The 24,681-nt window shown below is 40.4% G+C and overlaps 1 protein-coding gene across 1 annotated transcript in view; it reads left to right on the top strand.

Moving 5' to 3' along the window:
- Positions 1–24,681, top strand: part of cnksr2a (connector enhancer of kinase suppressor of Ras 2a) — a gene marked incomplete at both ends in the record, with an annotated part of 63,461 nt that overhangs the window by 14,241 nt on the left and 24,539 nt on the right. Inside the window, 8 exons of the mRNA XM_083994975.1 lie at positions 4,406–4,569; positions 5,743–5,945; positions 14,632–14,719; positions 15,217–15,258; positions 19,802–19,921; positions 20,261–20,320; positions 20,656–20,724; positions 22,201–22,347. Of these exons, the coding sequence (XP_083851101.1) occupies positions 4,406–4,569; positions 5,743–5,945; positions 14,632–14,719; positions 15,217–15,258; positions 19,802–19,921; positions 20,261–20,320; positions 20,656–20,724; positions 22,201–22,347 (893 nt within the window). The remainder of the gene's footprint in view (positions 1–4,405; positions 4,570–5,742; positions 5,946–14,631; positions 14,720–15,216; positions 15,259–19,801; positions 19,922–20,260; positions 20,321–20,655; positions 20,725–22,200; positions 22,348–24,681) is intronic.

Here is a 24,681-nt window from a genome sequence, read left to right as displayed (position 1 = left end):
ATTGTGTGTGTGTGTGTGTTTTTTTTTTTTTTTCTGAAATTTTCAAACGCCGGAGATCCGGCACGGGGCCGGAATACTTTAAGCCCTGTTTAAGGGATACGCCAACATTTTTTTTTTCGTGTCTTGCCTCACTCCCGAGTCCATGACAAGCAGATAGACACCATCCTTTCGACTGTGTGTGCAGTAACAAGGGAGATACGGGCAGAGCTGGCGCACCGCTAATTAGCTTAGCTCAAACGCTGGAAGTGCATAGGTAGTGTTAGCCTGCCTCCACCTAAAGTCATAAGAGACACTCTTCAGCAACTCTACGGAAACCGGCGAGCTGATCTTCGTCTCAGAGCTGACAAAACTCTCCGGTAAGGCATCTTGAGCGGTCAAATGCTGGTAACAGGACGAGATCGGTCAAAACAGAGGGTTCAAGCAAAGACGGTTTATTTTGGTTCAAGCTAGCTACATCGAGGGTAGGTTAGCTTCCTATTTCAAAGTAAAAGCACAAATTCTATCGTCATGGTTTTCTGTATGTAAAGGGCAACTGGTGTTTTATTTTGTGAAAGTAACCGGATGTGCGTTGGTCACAACGGCTAGCTTGAGTAGCGCCAAATTCGTCCGAACAAAATTGTAAACAGCTGGTATTTAGACAAATTAACGACACACTGCTGATCTAAACGGCTACTTTCTCGCCTAAAAATGTTTGAAATATCAATAAAGTGATATATTCACAGAGTTTAGAGCTAAAATGAAATCAGCTTCTGACTGCTGACTTCGTCCCGGGTAGGAGGCAGGCTAACGCTACCTATGTACTTCCAGTGTTTGAGCTAAGTTAATTAGTGGTTCGCCAGCTCTGTCCGTATCTCCCTTGTTACTGCACGCACAGTCGAAAGGATGGTGTCTATCTGCTTGTCATGGACTCGGGAGTTAGGCAATACATGAAAAAAAAAAGTTGCCATATCCCTTTAAAGTGAGACTTTAAAAAAGTTGTCTGACAGTCCTTGTTTGGCAATACAAGCATCACCCATACAGATATAATAATTGCAGGCTTTCATTATGTAACAAGTTTATAGGCTACATCCTAGGTTGTTTCCAGCAAAGCAAAGCCTTGACAGACTTTTCAAATCAGTGTCCTTAACGACATCACCAGGCAACGATTATCTAACTTCAACAAGACTGACTGTTCTCTATCATGGATCATTTGTTTAAAGGTAGCCTTGAAAGTCTGCACATTGATTTCATACAGCACAGAAACGAATGACCTCCAGTGTATCAAGAAATATGTTGTAGAAAACTTCCACCTGCATTACCTGTCATCTGAATCAGCAGAAATATAAAATATAAATGCCATGATTTGCAGTTATTTAATTAAAACTTGCAAACCCACTGGCTTTGGTAGATTTTGAAGTTGTAAAGCTTTCTGGCCACAATACAGTAGAATAAATATTGTAAATCATCTTTATCAGTCCCTTCAGCACTGTGGGGAAGAGGAACCAGGACTCTTTGTCTTTGTTTTCTGTTTCCATTTAATCTCATGGCATGGGGAAATGGGTCCCAAAGCCAAACAAAATGTTTTCTGCCTTATTCAAAAGATAAATAATTTATGATTATCTGATATATACTGACATATAGGCCTACTGCATAAAAGTGTATAGTATATGTCTGCATGACTCCTACAAGTGAAGCTTAGAAAGAAAAACTCAAAAACCCAGACACCAGAGTTTGTTTTTTGTTTTGTTCATAGACAAGAAGCAACACTTCCCACTTCCAGCAAACAAACTAAGGTCAATGATCTCCTCAAATGTAAAAATGCATGCAGTGTTGCACACTGACGTAGTTACTATACCAATATTACACAAGTTCACTTTATACAACCAGGCAACTATTGTGTAACTTCAACAGGACTGACTGTTCTCTATGGATTATTTATGTAAAGGAAGTCTTGGAAGTCTGCACATTGATTTCATACAGCACAGACATGAACAACTTCCAGAGTATCAAGGAATGTGTTGTAGAAAACCTCCACCTGTATTACCTTACCTGTCATCTGAATCGGCAGAAAATGTAAAATATAAATGGCACAATTTGCAGTTATTTAATTAAACTAACTGGCTTTGGTAGATTTTGAAGTTGTAAAGCTTTCTGGCCACAATTCAGTATATGAATATTGTAAATCATCTTTATCAGTCCCTTCAGCACTGTGGGGAAGAGGAACCATGGATTTTTTGACTTTGTTTTCTGTTTCAATTTAATCTCATTGCATGGGGAAACTGGTCCCAAAGTCAAACAAAATGTTTTCTGCCTTAAAAGAAGAAAAAAAAAAAAGTTAAAATATTATCTGTGGCCCCCCCGTGTGTGGCTTAAAATGAACCCTATTTCATACTTCTACCTTATGTTCCCGTGGTTTTGCAGCTGCTTTTGGTTGAAATCTACAAAACGGCAAAAAAGAAAAAAGAAAAAAATATTGCACAGCAGCTGTTGTATGATCTGAGATGAAGTGGAACAAGCTGCAGGAAAAATGTGTCTTACATTCTCTCGCACAGACTGAAAGAAATCCGCCGTCCTTATAGACAGACTTTGACGACGGGAAACTGCTGGTGAAAAGTACGGCAATGAAAGCTGATTAGTGCTTTCTGGAACCAAGCCCGAAAACCTATAATTTCAAGTAGGGATGCGTCTAGTTATCGATTGCGGTGGGGTGTGGGGGGTTGAACGGTGTTGAGGAGCGTATGAGCCGTGGACGGGGTCATGGAGAGTGATGGTGCTGTGAGGATGAGAGTCCCCTCCAGCGCCGACAGCCCATCATTTCTAGCTATTTTATATATGCTCTCGTAATTGCCATAAAAACAGATATGATCGCAGGCGGTATATAAGCACCTTGAACCAACAGTGAAGCCGCACGATAGATAACGGTATAAAGAGTCTCTCAGACGAGCAGGAGAAATGTGAGGTAATTTCCCCCTCATGCTGCTAAATGTGCTTGAGAGATGTGTCTGAAATAACACGTAGATCGGCCTTACTTGCCAGTAATTTAGTCCCTAAGGGTTGTTTTTTATTTTTTATTCATTCGTAAAAAAATGTGTGCCAGGGAGAATCCGCTTTTCAGTTTCATTTTCCTAGATTGTGGAGCAGCTGCACATCTCTTTCTTGCTCATTTCTTTGTGATCATTGACTCACACTGATTTCTGGTTGGAGTTGAAATATTCCTTTAGCTTGCAGACTTTTCAAGTCCAAGAGTCCACAGTCATGCTTGCAGCTAATTGTGACGAGCTTGAAATGATGATGCTAATATAGTCATCAAGGGCGTAACTTTGAGTTAAACATTGTTCCCATATTCATACAGTATAAAGGTGTTTCAGTCATTTACCACCATTATTCTTATGTTGTGAATCTATTGTGCTGATTAACATGTTTATTCTGACAGGATTAATGCTTATTATTAAATTATCATATCACCACTTGCCAAGATATACAAGAACAGTTAGCCATCGCACCTTGTCATTAGTACAATGTAAAGACCAAATTTGCTTCAGAGAGAAAAACTGATCAGTTCTCAGATCAGTTACACCACCACATTTCTTTCCCTCCTCCCCTATAGCTTTACCTCCACCCACTAGTAAACATTGTTATCAGCTAACTTGAAACAACAATTCACTTGCTAACTCAACAGTGTTTTTTCTCCTTTTAAATGACAAACCGACTATTTAAAATGGTTTGTTGGCCTTGTGGCTCTTTTCATTATTTTTCTGAGCGGAATACGGGCATGACCAATTATGACTTGTCGTGAGCTTGTTTGTTTCTTTATTGTATTTCTTATTGTTTTTTATGCTTTTAACTTAACTTTTAAATGTATTTTTGTGTTTCAATGTATAGCACTTTGGCTACCCCTGTGGTTTTCTTTTAAATGTGCTATATAAATAAAGTTGATTGATTGATATATATTGGCTGGATCAGATTTTTTTGGGGTGGGGTTATAACCCTCCTGACCCCCCCATAAATTACGCCCTTGATAGTGATGCTAAATAGGTCTAATGTTTATCATTTTTACCATCATTCTTTACCACTTTTGTCTTAGTGTCAGTATGCTAACATTCTCTAATTTGTCAATATGCACTAATTAGCTAACATTCGCTAATTAGCTAAGATTCACTAATTTGCACTTAACACAAGGCGCAGCTGAGGCTGATGGGAACATCATTAGCTTTGCAGGTACTTACAAACGAAGTGATGGTGCTACAGGAAATGTCACTACTTTAATTACACTGAAACATGTTTATTCATGGAATTATTCACTGATCAGTTTTTATTATCTCATTGTTACTGTTGTTTCCCCCCCTTTGTAGTCGTGATCTCATTTTGGAACAAATGTGAGTTTACTTACAGTGAGTAACCTTGTTAATATGTGTTTTTGCTGCAGGTCTGGACGACTGCTTGCAGCAGTATGTGTGTGTGTTTGAGCGCGGAGGTGTGTGCGGGGAGAGGCTGCTGAGGATTAGCCACGCCGAACTGGAGGAACTGGGAGTTTCTCGCATCGGACACCAGGAGCTCATCCTGGAGGCTGTGGACTTGCTCTGTGCTCTGGTGAGTTTGTGTGTGTGTGTGTGTTTGTTTTTTTTAGTTTGAGCGCAGGGCTGGACTCCCATTACCTGTTTGTACAGCTGCAGATGTAATGTATGCTGTTCCGCTTGGATGCACAGTGTAATAGATTGCAGGAGGTAAATTTCATCAAATCTCTGAATCTCCTCATTGTCACAATCACAATCGAAGAGGAAAAACCGTCTCATTTTCAGAGTTTGCAACTATAAATCTATTTCGAAGTGCAAAATATAGGGGTTTGCAAACACAGTATTACTGGAAAGGATGCACCTGATTACTGAGGTATATTTACTCAATTGTGAAATGACAACCTGTGCATTTTATGCATTATATGGAGTTTGCAAGAAAAGTTTTTTGGCTTCAGGAGAGACTGATAAATAAACATACAGTATAATATATGATTATCTGATATATACTGACATATATACCGTATAAAAGTGTATAGTATATGTCACCATGACTCCTACAAGTGAAGCTTAGAAAGAAAAACTCATAAACAAAGACACAAAGAGTGTTGTTTTGTTCATATAGACAAGCAGCAACACTTCCCACTCCCAGCATACAAATTAAGGTCAATGATCTCCTCAAATATAAATGCATGCAGTGTTGCACACTGACGTAGTTACTATACCAATATGACACAGGTTCACATTATACAAAAGCCCCTCCAGGGAGATTAGGTAGTTTTGTTCGATGCAAAAACACGACGTGATTACTATATGAGCATCATTATCATGCTGTGCCTATTGGAGGAGAGGCTTCTATTAACCTCTGTTATCGGTAAGAATGCATTGCATATGCTTTGTATGTAAAATCTAAATCTGCAGAATAATTACTTATCACATAAAAATCTGAAATCCAGTCAAGTACCACTATAAGGATCTTAAAATTATCATATTATTATAATATGATAAATAATTATTATAAGTATAGTACTTAAGTAAATATACATATTTACATTCTACTGTGTTGCAGTCCGTGTGATAACTTTCTCTCTAATATAAAGTTATGAATATGCACCGAGTCCTCAGGAAAACCTGATAAACATGTTGACAAATAAGACTCTTCATTTTTATTCATGGTGGTTCAGTCTCCGGACTCTCAGCTAACGGGTGTTTATATGTGTGTTTATCTGTGTGTGTGTTTGTGTGTGTGCAGAACTCAGGTCTGGAGACGGAGAGCGTCAGGACTCTGGCTCACAAACTCGGAGCCTCGGCCAAGAACCTGCAGAACTTCATTTCCGGGCGCCGTCGCAGCAGCCAATCAGAGAGCAGGAGCTCGCGGCGGCTACCCAATGATCTGCTGACCTCCGTGGTTGACCTCATCACCGCCGCCAAGAGCCTGCTCGCCTGGCTGGACAGGTAATACGTTCTAACTCGCTCAGTTTTTTTTTTTCTTCTCTGGAGTGTTTAGTTGACTTGCAGATTGGAGTTTTAGCTAAAAAACCCTTTTCAGTATTTCACTGTTACGTCTGAAGAATAATCATTTTTCATGGAGGGAAAAGCACGGCTATTATTTATAGGTCAGTTTCCAACCTTTAACCACATTTTATGAAATTGAAAATGTGCACTTCTGTCCACTGTTTTATCCACTGCTCTTCTCATTTATTTCTGGTGTCTCCACTGTGATTCTTTTTTTAATTTTTTTATTCACAAATTGAAAAGGCTCATAAAAGCAGGTGGATAGAAACCCACCTAATGACATTAACAATGTCTCCAGGATTCACATGTCACACATTTCTTTTCTTATTTACGCCTCTGCTTTTCATGCAATGACACGCCAAAATGTCTTCCACTGACAAAGTAGAATACATTTGAGAGCCCACGCACTCACTCAGGTGTCTTCAGTTATTTCATTTATAAGAATATAATATGGCTGCTTTTATCACAGTAGAGGCAGAACAAGAGGAACATAGGTTTCTGTTATCCTAGCTTGAAAATGATAAATTACCAAAGGAAACAGACAGTAAAGAGTGCCTATTGAATTGCAATGCTTGAATTGTATTGCTTGTGTGGTAGCCAGGTGCATACAGTAGTTGTTCATGTTCAAGGTTATAGAATAATTGATTCATATTTTACTGTGTTGTTGCAAGAAGTTGAGGACTCTCTACGTCAATTACAATCAATCAGTCGGTCCATCAGTCAGTCAGTTGTTCTTTACTGTCCCCAAGGGGGAAGTTTGCTTTGTTGCCAGATGACATCACATAATCATTTATCAGTTAAACACAACAGTAAAAAAAAACACAAGCGCCAGACAGTGAGAGAAACACTATGAATATAAATCGGAACTGTGTTAATCTACATACCAAAGACAAGACAGTGAAAATAAATAAAAAACGAAGTGTCTATTCAGATCCTGCATAGATAGATAGATAGACAGATAGATAGATAGATAGATAGATAGATAGATAGATAGATAGATAGATAGATAGATTGAGCTGAATCTCTCATATTTTAATACTTCATATGGAAACCAGAGTTATAAATCATACACATCTTTATTTAATTCTCTATTTGTTCAACTTCAGCTCTGATCTGTAAGACATCAACTCTCCTGTAGGTCTACGTCTCCTGCAGCTGTTGCTTGTTGACATCTTTTAGAAATATGAGAAATATGTTTTTCTTTTTTTCCAAAGGGATAATGTCAGACCTCTCCTCTCACCGCGTTTCTCCGTCTCTCGCCCTCACTCTTCTTTCTCTCCGTCACTTCATTTATTCATGACTCAACACGATCCCCTGCACACGACACACACATCAGATACAGAACTAAAGGTCTTAGACATTGGCTCTTCAAATGTCAGGCACCCACATCTGTCCTCGGGCCATCTGACACACACACACACACACACACACACACACATACACTTCACTCACACAGCCTCGCACATACAAGTATAAATGCACGGAGCCATGTCCACAAGCACACTCGACAGAAAGTTGAGGTGTGATAGACCCATAGAAACGCCCACTCCGCTCGCGCAAACACTCACTCGCAGACACACTCCCACGAGCGCACACGCACTGACACACACTTATGCAAGCGTGCGCGCCGGATCGCCCACGCAGCAACAGTGATGCAACTGTAAATGGCAAAGCGACAGTGAGAGAAAGAAAGAGAGAGAGAGAGGGGATGTATGGATAGACGCAGCCGAGCGGCCGCTTCACACTCTCTGTTTAATGTGTCTTTATGGTTTCATGCAGCTTATTACACACACAACCAGTACGTGGGGAGAGGAGTGTCTGTGTGAGATTTACATACACCGTCCCACTGCAGCTTTTATTGCAGTGAAATATCATCTCCTGCTATTGATTTATAGGGGAGACGGGGGTAAGAAGATGAGCATAGGGGCAATTGAGCCACCCCTTGTTGCTAGGAAACTATAAGAAAAATTGAGCATGTGATGTGACCAAATATTTAGGAGGAAGGCGTCATTTCATGGAGCCTGTGAAGGTAAGAACCACATGAGTGAAGTGGTTTAACATTTATGTCCAAAAAAACATTTTTCACCCTCAAAAGTTAATTATTATCGATTATAAGTTTCATGAGATTTGTTTTGACCAAAAGAGATAATTATAAATTGTGGTATCTATGAGTTATGAGGTAATAAACCTAGCAAGTGCACCATTTTAGCTGTGGGGACTAATGAAGTCAATATGGTACTGTACTGTAGCTCTGGGGGTAAATTGGTAAATCTGGGGTATTTTGCCTGTAGATGTCCTAATTATAAAATCAAGATTCTGCATCTTTATGATTACAGTAAGTACGTTTTCATATATATATATTTTAAAATCTTTGTAATCAGGGCGTCAGCCTGCTCTCAATTGGTTTCCCTGAATAAATAAAGGTTTGAAATGAAATGAAAAAGTTCCTGCAGAGGTAAAGTTGTTTATGGTGAGGCCAAGTTTTACTTTTAGCAGTTTGTGTTCACCTGCAACCTGGACAGGTGGAATATTAAGTAAAGGGGGAGGTGGGAAATGGAGGGAGAGGAGGGAGTGACCACTTTTTATTGGACAGGCTATTTTATCAAAACAGTTATATTTACACACTCATTATATGTATTTGTAGAGACTAGACTACATCCTGTAATATGCATATCAGTGTTTCCCCCAGAAAATGTGTTAGTTAAGGTGGTGTCTGTCCTGTTGGCGGGGGGTGGGGGGTGGGGTCGGTGCGCCGTATTAAGTTTCGCTTTCACCATGCGCGCTGCTGTTATGCATGTGTGCTTCTCTGTGGTGTGTAGAGCAGGGGTCTTCAACGTTTTCCAGGCCAAGGACCCCCAAACTGATGGAGAGATGGAGCGGGGACTCCCTACTTATATACAGTATATTGTATAAAATTGTGTTTTATATTTAACTGGTCCTGTAGTGCCATACAGGGCCGTTGTATAGGGGAGAAAGGTGATGATCATTATAGGGGCCCAGCGCCCAGTAGGGCCCACAAAAACCCCAGTAGTCTAATCTTTGTATGACTGAATTATTCTGCATAAGACCCTGACTGATACTCATAGTAATGCTGCATTAGCATCAAAACAAAGTAGGCTAAATAAGAAATGATAATAGATACGTAAAAGTGGAAAAGTCAGGGGGCAGGGTCCCACTTTAGTATACTTTCAGGGGGCCCAGGATTCCTAGCAACGGCCCTGGTGCCATATGCCAAAAGTACCATGTTATGAACTATAAATCACGCTTTTTTTTAGGAGTTTGGCTGGTCATGGGACTTTTCGCAGGGACTTACATAAAAAACATATGCCATGCCATCTATGATCACAACAGGTCACAACTACGCTCCTGGTAACTGAACGCTGCTACTACACCAATGAAAGAATTACTAAACCATAAAAAGACAGAGAAAACAAACTTTAGTTAGAAACAAAACTATAATTGTTAGTATGGGGCGCAGGCTCCACCCATGCCTGAATGGGCCTTACTGTATTTGAGGCCACCTGTTGTTGCAGCATACATGCAGTAACATGTTGGTCCTTTATTGTTTGAACTAGCTGCTTAATAAAGGCTTTTTATATTTTTCTATCAGCGAAGAGCTGCCTTGGATCCTGTTTTTTCTCAGTTAAAACTATAATTGTCTTGATGTAGTCATTCTGAGAATATGAAAAGTGGCTCAACTTACCCTGGTCTCCCCTACCACTGGAGCTAACAACAAGCTGCGTCTCATATAAGATGCGTGCTGGACAATATGCTCAACTCATTAAGAGATTTCTTAACAACGTGGGAAAAGGTTATGGCTTCCACATGTGTTGGAATCTGGTCTTGTATCAACACCCGCAGGAGGACTCCTTCCTAAAGGGGTTTACAACAGAGCAACAAATTAGCATAAAGCATGTTCAGACTCAACGCTCATTTCCCTCTGATTGCCGGTTGTTTAGACCTCTCAGGGACGGAGGAGAAGAGCAACAGCAGTTTCTTCAAACGCTCGCCGTCTTCTCGTGACTGAGGGAGACGTTTCTTAGCCTTTTTTCCCATGTATAAAAGAACAGCATGGGTACAGCGCGGATCATCTTTATCCCCGCCTCTGATACCCTGATGTCTCTTTATCTATATACTTTTCTCCTTCTCTGCGGTGACAAACACCATTTTGATCTCGGCGCGCACACCGAGTCGACACAGTGCAGGAGACAAACACTTCGTCTTTTAAAGCTGTCAGGGAGAAAAAGTGAGTTTATCTCTCCAGGATGACTGAAATTCGCAGCCCTGTTATTCTCCCTTTGAGCTCCTTATTTCCTCTTTATATGCACATTTGAAAGCACCGACCTATGAATTAATAACATGGCCACACAGGCTTCAGTTTATGTGTGCGGTATTTTGCTGATAGTTTCAAAATGCAGTAGTAGTTTAGATCTCTTTTTGCTATTTTTAACCAATATAGTGAATGAGCAGACTTTAAATTTTCATCCGAATATGAGGAGGGATAGTCCCAGAGTGGTATTGATTGGATCAATGCCCAGTGGGGGGAGTAGATCAAAATTGATGTGGTGATATTTTGGGACGCGACATGCTGGAGTGTTGCATGATTTGATCAGCACTGACCCGTGTACTGTAGTAGACACCGAGCATGTCATACAGAGAGAGGAAGAAGGAGCTGAGGTGTGACTTGCAACATCTTGTCCTCCTTGTAAAAAATTGGCACAGGAAGTGTGAGCAAGAGAGCGAGCAAAGGTGGATGGTTGAGGATTTAGAGAAGGAGTTGGGCAAATGTAGACTCTTTCTCTTCCTTTCCCTCTGGTGATCTTTTAAATCGTCATATACGCACTTAGTCTTGTACAATAGCCTTGTACAATAGCTGTACAACACACAATGACTTGTATACATGTGATAAATGGGAGGGGGGGAAGGAGGAGGACGGTAATGGCATGACTCATTTTCTATATTGGGACACCACCAGGTGTAATTTCGCTCCATTTACCTCTGTAGAAAAGAACTTTAGATTTGTAGCCTGAGCCCCGGCCTCAGCACTAGAACAAGCCCACAGGTTGTTTGCGCAGCAGGCTGTTATGACCCGTGGTCACGTTTTGTTGCTAGGCGACATCTAGCAGTAATTATGACAAGACCAAAGGGAAAAGTGTGGTGACATATGAATGATCAATGATGAATGAAGACTTTATTTCCAACATGTGAAAATATTACAATAATAGATGAGGCCAAACAAATCAGTTTGGATTAAAGGAGCAGTTTAAGTTATCGACCACATTGTTATTTCCGTAACCGTGGCAACTCACATCGTCGAATGTTGACAAAACTTATTTTAACCTAGATCGCTTTTCCAAAGCTAACCAACTAGTTTTTGTGCAGAACCATGCCACAGCGGTTGTCATAGTAACCAGGACAAACAAGGTGCTCGCAGTGTTTCAGGAGGCGTTCCTGTGGGTCGTATCGGACAGTTTAAAAAAACATCGTAGACCACATGGTTGTTGAGGTTTGGAGGACTTGGTCAACCACCACCGGCCTGAACTCCACACACTCTATTGGCCCTGCAATGTACAGAGCAAACTTCCTTTAGCATTGGCGTTAAAGGTCCAGTATGTAAAATAAGGGGAAAACAGTGACGTCTAGCATTCTGATTCTATTACTTATCTATTTAATAATTCTATTGTCTATTTAGGAACGTGAAACTCTTGAAACGTGCTCTCAGGTTGGCTGGATTTTCCATTCCGTACAAACACGGCGGCGCAAGATGGCGACACTCTCTGCAAGACCCTTGCTATATGTATATATAAAAGAAGAATTATAAGGCTTTGAAAACCAAACAGATTTTGTTTTATAGCAATTATACAAATATATTCATTAGTAGTATATTCAGAATTTGCCAATAAACCTTGACAAACATTACACACGGGACCTTTAAATGTTGATTTGAACCTTTTACTGTATGGTGTCAGTAAATTGACTAATGGCTACAAACGAAGCCCTGTTTTTTAGATTATGTATGTACACATATGTTTGTTTACATTGAGGCATATTGGCACCAATAAAAAGTGGAATAAGCAGTTCCATCAATGGATGTGCCGACAAATATCACACGCATTACTCTGATGCTGAAGGAAACTTGATCATGTGTTTATTCTCAGACAAGTTCTGAACTATTAAGGAGCGTCTTTTGTCTCTGATGTCTAAGCGGATTTATGGATATCTATTCACAATGGACATGGGAGATAATGGCATCCTCGGAAAGTGTGAGTCACACCCGATCCAAAAATACGAGAATATCACGTCTGTGAGTTCAGATTTGACTAAAATGATGACTCAAAATTTGACGCAAACTGGGGCGACCGGGCTCTAAGGGTTTTTAGAAACTTGATTTACCTTCATTCGTTTCATTTCACCTCCTGCACTTGGACTCGGGCGTTTCTCTCGCTGGCCACAATGTCACAGCCTCTGAGCTGCCTCTTCTTGAGTGTTTTCTGAGTGTTTTGTTTGAGGGTTGGAGCCTGATGGTGAACAAAACAGTCTGTGTAGCCTTAGGTCTTGCGTATATATAGCACTCAGCCTCAATACTGATGACCCAAATCACACACACACCATAGATAAATCATACACTAGAGGCTGTGGCCGAATTTTAATCTGGGTCTTTAGAACAATGAAGCAAAGTGATGGTTTGTGTCTTTTGCGTGTGTTTCAGTTGTTCATTTCACCACCGTGTTGTGTTTGCTACCATGATGTGCATGTCGATAATCTTGAGTCTGCATTGTGTTATGACGATGACTTTCTCTGTATGGCTCTATAGCTGAGGAGCATTGTGTGTCTGCATGTGGTGTGCATGCTGTCATTAGGACCCCATTATCTGCAGTGTGCATTCTTATCATTAATACCTCGGTCACACCTGAGTAGTCGAGGTTACAATGCACCAGGGGAACCATTTTCTGTTTGCACAAAAAAAAAGAAGTGGCTTTAAACACTCTCCTCTTGCAGGAAAATAGGAACATTTTCAAAAACAAACTCCACAGCTGAACGTGCACTCTTCAGTGGAAACTCTGACTGCGCGCACAAACATGTGGGAGACATGTTGCCGGTGGCAAAGTAGCATAATAAACCCAAAAATCGGTCTAATAGCCCGGCTCACACTGTTTATTTCAGTCAATTTAAAAGCACAGTCTTTTTTTTTTTAAAGAACATCCACACCTCGGCTGTGCTTTTTGTGTTTGTTTGTTTCAAAATGACAAACAAGTCGGTATGAGGTGTGTAAATCGCTGCACTTGGAACAGAGTGGCCCATTTACCTGGTTCACTGATACAGCTTCAGTCGTCATCCTCAGCAGCTGCATCCGCTTCTCTCTGAAAGGTGTGAGGAGGAGGTTTTCTCTTAATGTTTGGTTTGAATATCTAAGCTGCTGATTATTAGCCCACTAGTATCACTTCCATCAACTTTTATTTTTAACAGTTAATTCCTATTCTGGAAGAATTTGGGGGCTTTGTCTTTTTGGTCACACCACAGCTATGACTACTGATCAGTAAACACCAGGGAGGATAAAGATAGACTATGCAATTAATATTAATTGACATGTTTTAAGCCAGAGACATTAGACACTCCACCCCCAGGCTAGCTCAGAACATTGTTACCATGGCAACAATCAATGACACTTCAGAGAAGCCAGTTGCACCTCAACAACTGGAGAAAAAAAAATGTAGCTCACAAGTTGTAGTTTGTTGCCTGAAAGCAAAAGAGGGGAACATTTCGAGACAACAGTGATTTCATTTATTTATTCATTTTATAAATCAGATTCTTTTGTTAGTGTTGCTGAATTTTCCAAATTAAATTATGTGCTTTTATTCCTCCTGAAGACAAACAGTTGCTGCTGGAGTGAGTGGAGCCGAGTGGATGGACGTGGTTCCTCAGTCGACTATTTCTTGTAAAGTCTTAATTTACTGCCAATTACTTGTTCCCCAATCAAGACAGTCAAGACAAAACTTGTGCAAAGGATGAATTTAGACGTCCATCTGAAGTCTGATTACAGTGTCTAAGCCACAGTCAAAGTCTGTCTTTGAGAAGCCGGGCCCTGGTCTCTCAAATGTTATAGCTATTCGTGGTTTGAATTTGGCTTTTCATTCACTCTTGTGTGACTGTATAATCAAAATATGTAATGAATAATTCTGATTAAATGTTGTACTTTTAGTTGACCAGCAAACAGAACCCAGAATATTCAGTGAAGCAAAGCAGCAAGATGTTATTGTACGTTTTAGAAGCTGAACTCTGCAAATATTTGGCATTTTATATCTGAGAACGACAGAAAAAAATTAAATTAAATTAAATATTTGCAGATTAACTGAGTAATTCTTGCAGTTCTCTATCCCACGCATGCAACACGTCTGATTTATAATGCATGTGCAGCTTGAGTCGTGAACAACATCCCTTAAATCCACTTACTCACTGCCTAGACTGCTGTGCCTGTGTGTATGTGTGTTTGCACAGAATACGTGTTGCGTGTCAACTTCCCCCTCTCTCTCTGTCTCTAACAATGCTGTTGTCCGTCTCCACTGTACATTATCCGGTGCAGCAGAAACAATATAAGACATGCTGGTGTGCTATCTGTTCCTCCCAGGTCTCCCTTTGCTGCAGTGGCAGACTACTCAGTAACCCGAAATAATGTCATTCAGCTCTGCCTGGAGCTCACCACCATTGTACAGCAGGTGTGTGGAATTGTTTGTGTCTGGCTGACTGTCTATGTGTGTGTGTGTGTGTGTGTGTGTGTGTGTGTTTTGAAGGCTGATAGCTCTTATTCTCCTCCACTTGAAGTGTGAGGGAGAGGAGGATAGCTGCCTTGGGTTGTCACATACCCTTATGAACAGTGTGTGTGTGTGTGGGAGTGATGCAGCAGCCTCAGACTCCTGCTCGCTGCATCCACTGCACGAGACGTTGCTATTTACATCCTTTGCAGTCTGTCTTTTTTTTTCTGTGTGACTGATGTGCTGCTGTATAAATAAAGGATAGATGTGTCTCTTTGTGTGGGAGTGTGTTTATCTGCGAGTGGTATAGTGTGTGCAGGTGTAGGGTTCAGTAATGTGAGGCCCCAGACAGTATATACTATACAGAAAGTAGCAGAGTGAGCGCTATGAGATGGTGTGTGTGAGTATTTGCAAGACAGGATGTTCTGCTCGCGCTACATTAAATTCTGCTTGTCCCTCAGGACTGTACGGTGTTTGAGACGGAGAACAAAATCCTTCATGTGGTGAGTCCAGCTTTTCTCAGCCAGCTGTCGCTTATTTGCTCTGTGATGATGGATAGCATCCCTTTTTTTTCTCTTCTTGTTTTAATTACTTCATTACCATTATTGCATTTTCTTTTCACACGTTTTGATACAATGCTGAACAGAGCCTCCAGCATTGGCCCCGGTGCTTCAGTAGATATGATTGAAAGCAAAAGCAGCAAAATTTAAAAAAATTTAAAGATTCTGCAGCTGGAGAACAGTTAGCGTAGCATAGCATAATATAAAGCCTGGAAGCAAGAGGAAACAAATAAATAGAGCAACAATTCTGATTCACATGGATAAACAGTATATGACTCATTTACTTAAGAACTGTATGTACATTTTAAAAAGCTTAAAGATACTTTCAAAATGTCCCAAAAGACTTATGCTAATTGCTAGACAACAGGTCAGAACAAGGATCCATTAACAAAGCAGAGGCTGAAACACAATTGGAAGTAACACCAAAGTTATTATGGAATATATAAGTGCCATGCATGATATAACTTACAAGCAGATCCACCATTACTGCATAGCTACTCTTTACCCATTAATATGAGAGGATTCTGAGATGGCCAGTTCTGTGTAAAGAGAGGGGGAAAAAAAACTTTTGATGAGAAGTTGACCTCAGTAAATTTTTAATGTAGGACTTTCAAGAAGTAACTCTGCCTTATTCTGATTAACTTTAACTTGAAATGAGTGGACTTCAGAGGCGGTGGTTGTCATATTTTCGACAGAGCTGGGCTGGTTTCCCATCATTTTCATTCTTCATACCAAGCCAGGCTAATCACCTCGAGACTCGGGCTGCATATTGCAGAAAAAACTTTTGATTATTCTAACTTGTCAGTGTTAAGTCAATTTAAATACCAGAACTCATCTGCTTCTGCTCTGTTCTGTTAACTTGTTCCAAACAAATAGGATATAGCACCCTTAAAATTAGCTGAATCAATTTTATTAGTACTGATTGCATTGTGTTTTATTTAGATTTAAAGGGATATTTCAACATTTTGGCAAATTGGCCCATTGCCATAATCCCTATAGTTTTAGGAGTAGGTTTGTTACCTTTAATTGTCGGTGCAAGCGAGCTGCTCAGAGCTACGTTACAGAGGCTCATGGAATTTCTTGGTTTCCCTCATCAAACTCAAATACAAATATAAATACACAATCCAGTTTTTTGGCAAGCAGTCTCTGCATTTACCTCGAAAATAACTCGTAACATTCCTTTGTCATCTCATAGTGTGGTGAATGTGAAGGTCACAACTTGTCCACCAGAGTGTTTTGGAGTTGTTGGATTGTGTATTTGATTGAGTTTGATGAGGGAAACCAAGAAATCCCATTAGCCTCCGTAGCGAAGCTCTGAGCAGCTCCATTGCACCATTCTAAACATAGCTTGCACCGACAAGCTATGTTTGGGTAGTAATGAACCTACTCTTAAAACTATAGGGATTATGGCAATGGGCCAATTTGCCAATATGTTGAACTATTCCTTTAACTTCTATAACTATCAGTGATTTGAAGACACTGTAGTACATAGATGTGCTTTCAAATAGTCAAAACCATGTTTTTAAGTGACAGAAAAAGAATGGCACCCATTTAGTGTAGTAATAGTGTCCTTCACAAAATGATGGAAGTGAATGGAATCAAATCACTTTAAAATTAGCAACATCTCCTTCCAGAAATAACAGAGTTATTGTGGGTTAGTGGGTTCTGAAGTGTAATGGAGCTTTTTACTGCCGGCAGTTTGACTTGTCAAACACAGGTGTGTCCAATAACCTCACTAATTGCGGCGTTGCCTGGCAGTAATTGGTGGAAAGGAGCCGTGGTTCCTGTTATTAGTTCCACCTGTGCTCCTCCTGTCAAGACAAGCCAACAAATGCGCTGTGAAAAGGACTCATGATAAGGACATGAAGGCTGCGCTAACAAGGCTGTCAAGGCTCATCCTAGTTAAAGATTTATTCCCCGAGAATGACATTTAAATTACAAGACGGATACGTTTTATACTGCGAAAAAGGATGTAAAAATCCAAAATGATGAACACCACACTCCTGACTGAGTTCATGCTCAAAATAGCAGGAAAGTTTCTGGGAGAAGTTTTGGAAGAAGCCACTGCTGTAGATTAAGAGGTAGTCAGCACTTTGAATTCTGACTTCTCTCTACCTTTGGCAGCGTGCGTGTGTGTGTGTGTGGAGGCTTTTGACGTTTTTTGCTGAAATAAATATTGCACTTAAATGTATTTAGGTATAATTTTTCACAGTCGTGGGCACTGCAAATTGAATTCACCCCCGTGATGTTGGTGTGGGGGCAGGAACACTGACAATTACAAGGAAAACTTTCTGCAGGATTAAATACTGCTGGAGATAAGTGAGAAAATGCGTTTTTTTTGTAATTTGGGTGAAGTGACCCTTTCAAATTCTACAGCAAATCAGCCTTGAAGCACAGCTCTGCTGATAGCGACAGCCATTGTGTTTGGATTTGCAAGAATCTGCTGCATAAAACATTCAAATATGCTTACAGTGGCACGAAAAACGTAAGTAAGGCCTTAAGGTGACCTGAGTTCCTTCACTGACTTGTCATAAAATGTGACCACTGATCTTCACGTAACTGAAAACATCCAGACAAACACATTGTCCCTGAACTAATATGACATAATCTTTTGTGTCTCTGTTGAAAACAGACGTAGACAGCTAAGACCCAGCTCATGACGCTCCCTGCACCGTGCTTCACCTTTGTGGATGATAATCTTAGGCTTTTAGTAAGCCGTGCCCTTTCTACACCATAAATAGTGCTGCATGTTCTCCCGAGCAATTCAACTTAAGTTTCATAACTCCCATAAAACATTTTCCCCAGCAGCATTGTAGAGTGTAAATGTGCTCTTTATAAACGTCAGTGGCACAACAATGTTATTTTAGAGAGCAGCAGCTTCCATGCACTGTGGTTTGTGTGTATATGTGTGTGTACAGTATGTGTGTGTGTGTAGCCACTCATGAACAGAGATGTTCAGCAGCTCCAATGATTTGTGTAGGCCCCCAGCTGTTACACTGAGGTTCTTTGTTAAAATCTACTTTGTGCCTTTTGGAGCCATCTTAGCTGGACGCCCACTTCTAGGGAAAGTGGCCACAGAACTGAATCATTTCCATTTATAGACGGTTTGTCAGAATGTTGACTGATAGAGAGCTAAACTCTTTGAGATGGCTGCTATCAATATTTGTTGTGCACTGCAAACTCCAGATATTGTTTCATACACTTTTGTTGAACAAAACATAACAATACAATTATTTGTGCATTCATTAAAATTCAATGTGTAAACCTGGATGAAGGTCTGACTATGTTTAAAGGGATAGTTCAACATTTTGGCAATTTCGCCTATTGCCATAATCCCTATAGTCATAGGGGTAGGTTAATTACCTTAAAGGGATATTCCGGCCTAAATTTAATCCATGGTCTGACACACCATGACATCGAGTAAGACCCCTCCCTCGAGAGATCATGTTTGCCAAATGCAAACTCCTCTAGTTGTAGCAGCTTCAGCAAAGACCATACGATAGCAAAACACTGCGGTCTACTTCTCCACGAGCAAACTGCAATCAAAAAAGCCACTCATAGAAGGCATCAAACACCTGCTAGTTTTGCCTGGTTTCTATTGGAAAGACATGAAAACACAACTCACCCACTCTCCTCCATCCATTTGAGACACAAGCTGCTCAGGGAACACAATAGAGGTGAACGGTACAGGTCCCTTGTCCCTCAAAACTCATCAAATACACAATCCAACAACTCCAAAATGTTCTCGTGAAGTTGTGACCTGCACATTCACCACGCTATGAAATAATCATGTATAATTATGTAACGTTACGACACATGAAGCAAATACTTTGAACTACTTTCTTGAGTAAACGTGCGCTTTTGAAATCACTCCGCCAAGCAGCCATGTCTCGAATGTAGTTCCAACTATGCATTTGCCTCGAAAACAACTCTGTCTCGTAACATGACGTTACATGATTATCTCATAGCGTGGTGAATGTGCAGGTCACAACTTGTCAACGAGAGCGTTTAGGAGTTGTTGGATTGTGTATTTGATGAGTTGTGAGGGACAGGGGACCTGTACCGTTCACCTCTATTGTGTTCCCTGAGCAACTCACGTCTCTGCCCCGTGGAGCTCAAAAACAACATGCACCGGTAATTAAGGGTAATGCACCTACTCATATGACTATACGGATTATGGCAATAGGCAAATTTGCCAAAATGTTGAACTATCCCTTTAAGGACAATCTTATACTTACTTTTTCCTGCCACTGTGTTTTCCTCAGTAAAACCAAATTCTACATAGAAAAACAAAATGAGTTCCAACCTTTTGTGGCAGTAAGCAAAGAGTTTTATTAAATGTACAGTCAAATACGAGATGCAGGTTGTTATTTGTTTTCTGGTTTTCATCTGTGTTTGCTTAATAAGCACCAGTGCTGACCCTGTTTTGCTGCAGCCTCTGTGCCGTGCTGCCTGTCCTCTCTCATTTTCCTCTTCCTCTCCACAGTGTAAGACTCTGTCGGAGGTGTGTGAGCACATTGTGTGTGTGTCATCGGACCCACTGGTTTCTCAGTCGGCCCACCTCGAGCTGGTTCACCTCACCAACATCAAACCCTCTGAAGGCCTGGTAATGACCGACTGTCTCCGCACTGCTTATTTCAGGTTTAGTTTGTCGCTCAGTGTGCAGCATTAACAACAACTAAAGCCTTTTCCGATTGAGTTGACATCCACTGAATGAAGCCCAGGAGACCGTGGCAGCCTTGTTGTAATGCTGTGTGTTTATTTGAGATCTACATAAAAAAAGAAATCAATCCATTTAAATATCTTAATGAATGACAATATGTCTCTGTGTCCCATAGCATCAGTATAATGACACTTCACTTCTCTTTCTCATTCACACAAAGCTGCATAAAATCAGTTCACTTGATTTAAACAAAACTCTCCTTATGTTCTTCTCGTCCATCAGGGAATGTACATCAAGTCGACCTACGACGGCCTCCACGTGATCACAGGAACTACTGAAAGCGTGAGAGGCTACAATCCCTTTTTTTTCACACATTCACTCTCAAAGCAAAGTACTTAATCTCTACAATATCTGTGACATAAATAAACCGTAGTGGATTTCCCACCATGCCCGGGGACCATAGAGCACAGAAAACCAATTCCTATGCGGAATATCTGCAAAACTGGCATGCAGATCTATAACAGCGTATCAGGTTCCATAGAGATGACTCTTGTGTTATATTATAGCTTATTTAAAGTACACTTTGTTGTGAAACTTCCCCACTCTGGAATGCAGGGATCGATAAGCTCCGATCAATTCACACCCGTCTTTTTTCTCTCACTGTTCTGCCTCTGTAGTCTCCAGCTGACCGCTGTAAGAAGATCCATGCAGGAGATGAAGTCATCCAAGTCAATCACCAGACTGTGGTTTGTTTCTTATTGTGTATACGTGTGTGTGTGTGAGTGTGTGTTTTCTTATACAGTAGCTCCTAAATATATCTTTTTGAGTTGGCTGCGTTTTTCTGCTGAGCAAGTAGTTTTAGTTTTTATACTTGAACTGCATTTTTCTGCTAATACTTACTTTACTTGAGTTGGATTTTGACTGCAGGGCTTTTACTTGCAATGGCAAATTTAACATTGTTGTCTTGGTATGTTAAGTACCATATCTGAATACTTTTAACATTATTGTGCAGGTGTTTATACAGTACATGAATGTTCTCATTGTGAATGTAGTTATGATGGATACTCTGATTGTTCAAAATTAAAGATACGTATGTGATAGATCATGTAAATAAGATAAATGCATGTTACAGGGTATTTTAATGTGTTTTAACAGGCTGATGACCACACACAATGAACACTAAACCAACTAAACACTATATTTCCCAAATGATGCCATTTGAAAATATATATGGCTCATATTGCGGGAGTAAGCAAAACTTTTAAGCTGCTATGATCAATATTTTATTAACAATGAATGATAGCAAGATGGCAATATGAAAGACGTCACTGGAAAAGATAGTTATCAATGACTCAGCTCTACAGAGAGTTTAATAAGCTAATTGCTTTGATTTTTCCAGAACTTTTTTGATTGATGCTCAAAGATCTGTTTATTATGGAGCTTCAGTATCATCAGAAAAGATTCATATGAGCAGGAACTTTAAAGTACGGTAGGATTTTATCAGTAAGATAAATATTTTATCAAAAGTAAGTTGTCAGAAGTAATGATGCATCAGGATAAAACCTATAGGGGATTGTTTAATGATCGGCCCACCCGTCTGTTTACTGTATTGCAGATTGTGCCCTTAGTTTACAAGGTGCAGATGCACACGGGCTGCATCTGAATTAGTGTAATCTGATCCTCCAACCTTTCCATGCACCTCCTCGTGCATTACGATCAGATCTCAGGTCAGTCGGGTAAATGCAGTTAGGAGAATTTGCTCACCTTAATGAGAAAGTTATCTCCCTGCAAAGGTCAGAGGGCTGTAAAGTCACAGAGATGCAGCCAAGAAACCCACAGCAGCCATTTTTGTATTCTTTGTTTACAGTACTGCAGGTTTTTCTCCCTACAAACAAGGGGCGTTGGCATGGTTTTGCGCAAACAGTTGCTAAAAATGATCGAACCTACATGATAAGAAGCATTTGTTTTCAAATTGAGGGCAGGTTACATCACATGGAAGCTCTATAGATAGACTTACCACCTCCACACCCACTTGCCTTGCACAGAAGGCTCAACAAGCCAGATCCAATCACGACATGGCCAGAATTCAAACTTCATGCACAACAACAAACGATGGTTATAAGTCGACTTGTAATAGTTTTTGTTTATCATCCAGATGAGGATGTTTTGTTTTGTTTTGTTTTGCAGCAGGCTAATAATCCTCTGTCCTCTCCCATCCACAGGTGGGCTGGCAGTTACGTAACCTGGTCGGCTCGCTGAGAGCCGATAAAGGCGTCGTGTCCCTGACCCTGAAGAAGCGTCCACAGAGCACGCTCAGCTCCGCCCCCGCGCTGCTGAAGAACATGCGCTGGAAACCCCTGGCTCTGCAGGTGGGGACCGGCTCGTACCTTTTATAGACTTTATTAAAGCACCGCACTGGCCCACATAATTCCCCACGGCATTCGCGCTCTTCCCCGTACGACTTGCAGCCAAAGTGTGTAATTAGGTCAGGGTACTGTGGCTCAGCATGGTTTTGTTTGCCAGCTGAAACACACTGGAAACGAGTAGGACGCGGAAAATTGATGGCACCCTCCGCCCACGCTCCCCACGCTCCCGCAAATTATGAAACGTATCTCTCTCATTAACGCTGATTATCTTGCACAATCAGGAGGGAAAACAGTTGCGTGCCCCAAACCCCCCCCCCACACACACACACTGTCTTGTGTGACCACATTAAGCACAAACTCATCAAGGAAAGTTCATGTTTATTATAATTTGGGGTTTTTATTCTAGTTTTGGCTGTTTCCTCTGTTGGTTATTGTGGTATAACACTCTAAATTTCTCAGATCCTGAAATTGCTACAAACACAAGACGTCAGACAATCAGACACGTTGTAAACAGTTAATCCACATTATGTAAACCACCACAATGTTTGAATTGAAGATCGAACGTGTGCTCACCTTTGTCATGGTCCTGTGTCTTGTGTTGGTGTCTTTTTTTTGTGGTTGAGTTATTTCCTGTTTTACTTTGAAGTTCCTGTCTTCTCTTCCTGTGTTTTCTGTCCATGCACCTGTTTCAGTGAGTTCTTGGTTTTCGGTTTTTGTGTTGAGCTTTTTGATTTTCAGTTGGTAGGATTTAGGCCTGTTGACCTTTTAGTTGATACTTTGTTTCTGTTGTACTTTGTACTTCTTTTATTTTTTTTACCTTTTCTTAATTAATACATTTTGGTTTGTTCTGCATTTGAGTTGGGTCCAATCTCCACAACTTTGTAACAGATACAGTATGTGCAATAATCCCAAAAGGAAAGAAGAGGCCAAAAGAAAGATGAGAGTTCTGCTTTGTTGCTGTGTAATTATGGTTCACAAGAGAGAAAGCTTCAAGGATGACAACTGGCTAGATGGTTTGGCAAAGGTTCATTTGGAGAAGTGTCCTGCCTCTGATAAAGAGCAGCCATTTGCTCAAACCTTTTTTATTGACTGCAGTGGATGGGACAATCCCAGACGGGGCGAGCTCATGGGACACAGGCCAGACAGTGACTTAGATGGTTAGGAGAATGTTCTTAGAGTTATAATTCATACATTTTAGTGTCTTTTACAGTTAGGCTGCTTGAGTGTTTAAGAGTCGGTGACGTGATTGACTCTTCCAAAAAATGGTTTTGTTCCATTATGTTTGGCAGTAAATTCTGATGATCTTACTTTATTGTTGTTGGGCACCAATCTGCTTCTTTCATCTCGCTCGTCATAGTGACTGGGATGATGTCTCAGAGCTTCATTGATTCCGTTTTGTCGCTTGGACCAATATAAGTTCCTAACTTAGTTGTACACCAGTTCATAATGTGTAGCCTCACTCCATTTAATGCAATTAATTCAGGGTTATTTGTTAATCAGTATTCAAAGACATGACCCTTTAACAGCAGGCCCCCGAGGCATGAAGGGAGCTGTGAGGGTAGATTCTACAGGTCAGGGTAAAAGGTGTATAGAGGCATTAGTCTGTAAATGTGATGAATGTTCACAGCAACAGTTTAGTTTTTTGTTTCCATCTTAAAAACCCTGTGGACGCCTGACTGCTCTGTCCCAGAGCTCAGCTAATTTATCTTGACAGTGTTATTATTACAGGTACAGTGTTTACAGTCAGTTATTAATGTGTACAGTTATTAATTTGCACTGGTGATGTTGTTATTGTTACGATCTGTCCCATAATATTACAGGTTTTGTTCTGGATTATAATTTCTACCGGTTAAAGACTAACAAACAAACAAAAAAACCCAATAGTAATAGCAGTTTGTCCGACAAGGAGCAGCCAGCGTCAGTCTATTCAGTAGCTAAATTACTGGTTATGCTTATAAATGAAGTGGCCAGGATTTCATTAAGGTGACAGACAAATTCAAATGTGAGTGGTTTTGGAGTGGAGTTTTTAATTAGTGATTTATTTTCTTTCTTCATGTTGAGTTGTAGAGTAAGACTGTCAAGCATTTGTAATGACAATATAACGGATAATAGATATAATGGAATAACTAGTAAAGGTAAATGGACAGATAAAGATTGATAATGGCAGAACACAGTTGTAATGATGGAAAATGGAAAAGTTGATAAAAAATACACACATTATGTACATTTAATAAAACTGCTACTTATACTGTTCATAATAAAACCAATAGGGACTTAAGTGTTGCCCATACAACCATGTTACTCAGTAACTGCAAGCCATAATGACAAGACTACGAC

Source organism: Trachurus trachurus (genome assembly GCF_905171665.1).
Source record: "Trachurus trachurus genome assembly, chromosome: 20".
Classification (NCBI taxonomy): domain Eukaryota; kingdom Metazoa; phylum Chordata; class Actinopteri; order Carangiformes; family Carangidae; genus Trachurus; species Trachurus trachurus.
The sequence above is the reverse complement of the archived record's forward strand: the minus strand, read 5'-3'. Positions and strand labels throughout refer to the sequence as shown.